Consider the following 6,305-nt stretch of genomic DNA (forward strand, 5'->3'; position numbering starts at 1 on the left):
CCCAGGGAGCAGCCAGTGCTGAGGCCCTGAGCGAATTTCTCACCAGGAACTTTGGTTCAGCTGAATGAGAGCTGGCCAGTGCGGCTGAGGCCTTGAATGGCCAGGAATGTTCAATGGAGGGCACTTCTGTTCAGACCTGGAGGATGCTGGGACCTTTCTTTTATTTGGAGAAAGAATCATGAGCATCCTGATGCTGGCTCTGTCTCCTGAGGAGCTTTTGTCTTCATTGCCTTTTCAGAAAAAGTTTCTCATTTTGTTAAAGTACTCTGGTAATGCACTGTTCCTAAAAATATTCATCCTCCCTCATACTAGCAAATGAACCCAGGGCATTCATACTGAGCTATTCCCAGCCCTTGTTTCATTTTTCTTATTTTTAGATAGGGTGTTGGTAAGTCACTAACTTGCCCAAGCTGATCTCAAGCTTGCAATCCTGCCTCAGCCTCCCAGAATGCTGGGATTACAAGCGTGTGCCACCATGCCCAGCAATGGGCAATCTTAAGAAAGCCAACATTTAAAATTGTGTTTCTTAATCTTCACCAAGAAACTGAAGTCACGTGTCACCCTTGTTCCTTTTCTCCTTCCAGGAACCAACTGAATTACATCACAGAAGAACTAAGAAACCCAAAGAGGCAAGAAAGCTGACCCAAGCAGTAGAAAAGGGATCCAAAAGCATGTGTCACTCTGTCTTCATTACTTTTCTCTTACTGCTGAGATAAAATACCCATCTCCAGCATTAAGGAAGGGAAGGTTTATTTCACTCACAGTTTTTGGAGGCTTCAGTCCATACTTAGCTGGCTCCAAGGCAGGGTGGCACATGACAGAGGGCAAGAATTTATGGTTGTGGAAAACAGCAAAAGCAACAAGGGCAAAACAGGAGGAGCAGAGAGAGCAGGATCTTTCCCTCACTTATACTGTATGCAAGCTACCCATCCCAGGGTGGATGTAGCACTCACACCCATAATCCCAGCATTGGATCATGAATCAATCACGAACTTTAGAAAAGCCACTTCCATGATGGCACGAGGCTTTGTGGGGACATCTAGACACAAAGCATAACACACTCCTCCTAGGCACATGTACAGGTGCTGTCTCCTATTATTCCACGATTCCATTCCAGGCAGTGAATTTTTCATTCTTCTGACCCAGGGCCTCTTGTATGCCAGGCAAGTGCTCTTCTGTGGGAGAGAATGGCTCCTCCTAACCTCATCATCCACTCTTAGGGTTTGCTGTTTGGGGAAGTAGAATGTTCCCTAAAGGGAAGGAAGAGTGCCAAGTTCCTTTATCTCTGATTCCTTTGCTTTAAACCACTGGACTGGACTGCCCTAGGACCCAAGAGTGAATCTTCTCACTGGAAAACCTCTCATTTCTGCTGGGCTCTGCCATATTGCTGGCCTGCCAAGGAGGCACAGGAAGGGCATCTGGGGTCTGGGCCACCACACCAAGAAGGGGGTGTATGAGAGGGAGGGGAGAAGACAGGATGAGGAGGACACGGACCCTCTGGGCTGACCCGGGTTCCCTGTCCCTGTCTCTCTCAGAAACCTGCCCCTGGCCATCATGATCGGGATCCCTCTGGTGACAGTGTGCTACATCCTCGTGAACGTCTCCTACTTCACCGTGATGACCCCGACAGAGCTCCTGCAGTCCCAGGCGGTGGCCGTGGTGAGTGTGCAGGGGCCGTGGCCTGTGGCAGGAGGCCCGAGGACACTGGGAGAGGGACAGGTCAGGGGGCTCAGCTGTCGTGAGCGGAGTGGGTTTAGGGGAGAGGGCAGGGCTGTGGGCTCTTCCTGTGTAGCTCCAGCCCAGCGGGGCACAGGCAGAGCTGGTGGCTAGAGGGTGGAGCTGGGGGAACCAGGGCTGGGGTTTGACAGACAGGAGGAAGGACAGGGCAGTGTGCAGGGAGTGGATTCTAATCATGAGTTGTGGACTGGAAGCCAAATGGGGAGGAAGGCAGGTCAGGCACGCTGCACAGGTTGGTGCACAGCCATCATTCCAGGTACTTGGCAGGCTGGGGCAGGAGGGTCGCAAGTTCAAGCCCAGCCTGGGCAACTTATGAAGACCTTCCTAAAATAAAAATAAAAGGGTTGAGGATGTAGCTCTCATTGAGAGCTCCTGTGTTTAATCCCCAGTACCAACACACACACACACACAGAGAGAGAGAGAGAGAGAGAGAGAGAGAGAGAGAGAGAGAGAGAAAGCCTGCAATGGAAGGATCACAAGTCCCAGTCCAGTTTAGGTAATTTATAGTGAGTTAGTGAGACCCTACTTTAAAGCTAAACAAGCAAACATTAAAAATGTCTAGAGATGTAGCTCAGTGGAAAGGCTCTAGCTTCAGTCCCCAGTACAAAACAAAAAAAGTATTGGACACCATGTTTTTAGTGAAAACGATGGGCTCTACATGTTGGAGACCTCATGGAGTTGGGATAGCACAGAAAGAGTTAGAAACAGACAGCGAGGTGGTGGCGGTTTTGCTTAAGCAAGAGATGCAGTTTGGTTCGTGCTGAGGGCACCAATCACCAGCCTGGGTCATTAAGGAGGAGGAGAACAAAGTCACTGAGTCTCAAGGAAGCCAGAGCACAAGGTGTTGGGAAAATTATTCAATACCTAAGAATGATGGCCAGAAGGGGTGGCTTTTAAGATTCTTGTCACCATCAAAGAATCCTGAGACCACAGAGAGGTGCAACGGGCCTATAATCTCTGCACTCTGGGAGACTCAGACAGAAGGAATAACAATTCAACCCTGGACTGCACAATTTAGCAAAACCATGTCTCAACATACAAAATAAAAAAGGGTGGAGGATATAGCTCAGTGTGAAGGCCCTGGGTGAAATCCCCCATGCTGCAAACAGTTAATCTATCAATATAAAACTCCTGAGATACTGGCAAGAGTTTTTCAGGCACTGCTGTCCAGCAGGGAGCCCAGAGCCTGTGCCCAAGGAGGTGAGGTGAGGACCTACATTGTCTGGGAGGGCAGAGGAGCTTTCTTTAGACCAACAGCTCATGGAGATTATGGAAGGGCAGATTCTCAGAATTTGTTTCCTTCTCCTGCCAGACTTTTGGTGACCGTGTTCTCTATCCAGCCTCTTGGGTCGTCCCACTTTTTGTGGCATTTTCCACCATTGGAGCTGCTAACGGGAACTGTTTTACTACGGGCAGGTAGGGGACCCTGCAGTCCCTCTGTCTCCAAGTGGGCAGGATGTAGCAAAGCTGATGTCACTCAGGAGGCCCTAAGTCTCTGGGGCTATGCTAGGGCAAGTGCCTACTAGCCTAAATCAGAGCCCCAAAGTCCAGAGAAGGGATGTGGCTTGTACTTCCCTGGCAAGGGAAGTGTGGACAAGGCTACTTCCATGGAGTTATGAAGGAAACCATGCAGAGCACAGGGCAGAGGGAGGCAACAGGACCACAGGAGGCTTTGGTTTCTACATGGTGCCTCTCACGCTGCATTGCTTTACCTAGTGCTATACACAAACGTCTTCTGTTTATTCAAACAGAGACCTGCCAAATGTTCCCTTAAATAGCCAAAGCTTAATATTCTAGGGCACAGGTATATATGTCTATCGGGGTGGAGGTGTAAAGGGTATTTTCGCTACTGAGGTTCCCAGAGCAAAGAGCATGCAGTGCCAACATCAGCAACATCAGCAAGGAAGCATCACTACAGTTCGGACCACATATATTGGCAGTTATCAAAGTGTATCTTCTTGTGTACTGTCATAGCTTGTGTAGGGCATGCACCATTGTTTATACTAAGCCATGCTTATGGAAGTGTACCCCATTGTGTACCTGTGCTAGACAATGACTTCCCCATTTCTGGTTTCTTTTTTTTTTTTTTTTTTTTTTTCTGGTACCAGGAATTGAACTCACGACCTTGTGCTTGCCAGGCAGGTGCCATCCTGCTGAGCTAAATCCCCAGCCCCCATTTCTGAAGTTCAAAAAGAATCAGGCATCCACTCAATTTCTACTTCATTTCTTCTGCCCTGAAGAATCAGTCTGCTCCAGGGCTGGTAGATGCCATCTGGAGCGAGATCAGAAGACAAAATTTGACCAAGCTGTCTATCCACTCTTTCACTGGGGCATGATTTCATCATCCCAGGGAGCTCATGTGTTTACTCCTCTAGGCATTTTATATAAGCACAACTCAGCTATGACAGTCATGTTTAAAGAAGGAAGCATTGCTTAGCACTAAACCATTGCTGTCTAGTTCTTTGAAAGACAGCAAGTACCAAAGAGTGAGTTGGCAGTACTTTGAACACTTCTCAGTCTGCAAAGGAGAATACCTCTAGAGGTAGGTAAAAATGGCTTGGAGAAAAATCTCACCCTGAGCCCTAGGGCAAAGAAGTCCCCAAGACATTCTTGGTAGCTACTGAATCACCTAGGCATCATTTTTAGCAGCAAGACAAAGCTGTATTTTTAAAAAAATTGTATCTCTTAAGCTCACAGGTTAAACTTAGGTCTGTGACCTAGCAATCACAAATCACATATTATTAAAGGCACATTTCAGTCCTTTACACACACATGAAAGTAAAAAAAGCTGACTAAAACCTCTTTATTACTCTTGGTTAGCATATGCAAGGTACAAATATAAATTGTTCTCCCTGATAGCTGCTTTCCTCAGTGAAAGGAAGCAGTTGTTGCTGGCTGGTGATCTCATGACAAGGTGGTTCTAAGGTAACTTCCAGCAAGTTGGAGAAAACACGGGGCTTTCCAACTTAGTAGCAGAAAGAGAAAAGTATGGTAGAGCAATGGAGATGTTTCTGCTGACTGTCCAGTGGGGCAGTTGGCAGTGTTTTCACTGAGAAACCTTTGGGTATCCACCAGGGAGAAGCGCTGGCCATGACCCTCAGTTGCTCTCTCAGTTTTTACTGGTCCTTGCAGCCAGAAATCTGTCTCTGGAGCAGAATCCAGCTGCCTCTCTGGACAACATTCCATTGGCCTTTGGCATCAATGCAGATTCGCCAGAAGGTGCTGGGGGAAATCTTCCCTCTGCTTTAAGAATGGCAGCTGCTCTAAGAGCTTCTAGGTAGCTGGCAGAGTGACCACTATTTGTTAAAGTTCTACAAGATACAGATAAAAATCCTCACTGTCTAACCCCCCCCCAAAATAACATAGCATTTTATAAGTATAGAATAAAAGTTCCAAAGTCCACAATTCATTATCAGAGTATTTTCCGCTCCTATATATGCAAATGAAAGCCAGTCCTAGGAGGGGAAGAAGAAGGCTGGAGATCCTCCCTTAGGCCAAATGTGTTTGGCCCCTTAAGTGTGATGTTTTAGAAATAGCTCTTTCTGGTTTCACCCAGAAGTCGATTCTTTCCACGGGGTATCAGTTTCAGTCTCCCAAGGAAGACTGTTGACCAGAATACTAAGCGAGGACATGTCTTTTATGTCTGCTCTCCTGGATGGACAAAATTCTGATGTCTCATCTGACCCAGAGACAGGATATGTGTTCCTCACTTAAAATGATTTCCCTCAAAAAATTTAGAAAAACTAAAATAAATAAAATGACCTCCCCATCTTCAGTGTTAGCAAATGCTTGCTTTTTATGGGCTTAATTCATAAGTTCTTAGTTGTTGGGTAGGAGGAAAAGGTTGGGGCAGTTTAGAGCTCCTCTCTCTCTAATCCCACATCCTTCCAAAAAAAGTAAAAGTACAAAGCAGCAGGAAAAGATGGGAAATAAGATCAAAGAAGCCAGGCATGGTGGCATGCAGGTGGTCCCACCTGTAATCCCAGCACTTGCGAGGCTGAGGCAGGAGGATTGTTGCAAGATCAAGGCCAGTTTGGGTGACATAGTGATTTCAGGATCAGGCTGAGCTACAAAGCAAGACCCTGTCTCAAAAATGAAACAAACAAGAAAGAAAAAAGATCAGAGAAACAGAGGTCTTTTTTCTTTAGACTCACAGTAAGTTATTGAAGCAACCTGCCCCTGAGTTCTCACTGTCAGCCGAAGAGGCTAGACTGGGAAATCTCAGGAACTAAGATCGCCTCCACTCCAGTGCAATATCAGACCACAAAAGATACTGAGGCAGAACAAGTGCCACATTTGTGTTAGAGTGTAGAGGAGGATCAGGGCCAGTCTGTGCAGTAAAACCTATCCCTTAAGACTGAAGAACAGCTGTTGGTCTATTGCCTTTTAATTGGCAGTTAGGGTCCTGTGATTTAGTAATAGGCATATACCTTTCCTAAATATAAACCAATTTCATAAAAGACCCACTTTATAGCATTTCATACCAAAGCCCATTAGGAGATCTCTAATATTACATTTCCTTAGTGCTGCTGTCTAAGATCACAAGCCACAGCAGTCAAAGAAGTCAA

At 46.5% G+C, this 6,305-nt stretch overlaps 1 protein-coding gene across 1 annotated transcript in view; it reads left to right on the forward strand.

Annotated features, from left to right (window-relative positions):
* The window catches only part of Slc7a9 (solute carrier family 7 (amino acid transporter light chain, bo,+ system), member 9), a gene marked incomplete at its 5' end in the record, with an annotated part of 89,216 nt that overhangs the window by 5,827 nt on the left and 77,084 nt on the right, over window positions 1-6,305 (forward strand). The window contains 2 exon segments of the mRNA XM_005400078.2: window positions 585-629; window positions 1,536-1,659. Coding sequence (XP_005400135.1) covers window positions 585-629; window positions 1,536-1,659 — 169 coding nt within the window.

This window comes from Chinchilla lanigera, unplaced genomic scaffold (genome assembly GCF_000276665.1).
Source record: "Chinchilla lanigera isolate Chin_1 unplaced genomic scaffold, ChiLan1.0 scaffold00067, whole genome shotgun sequence".
NCBI lineage: Eukaryota > Metazoa > Chordata > Mammalia > Rodentia > Chinchillidae > Chinchilla > Chinchilla lanigera.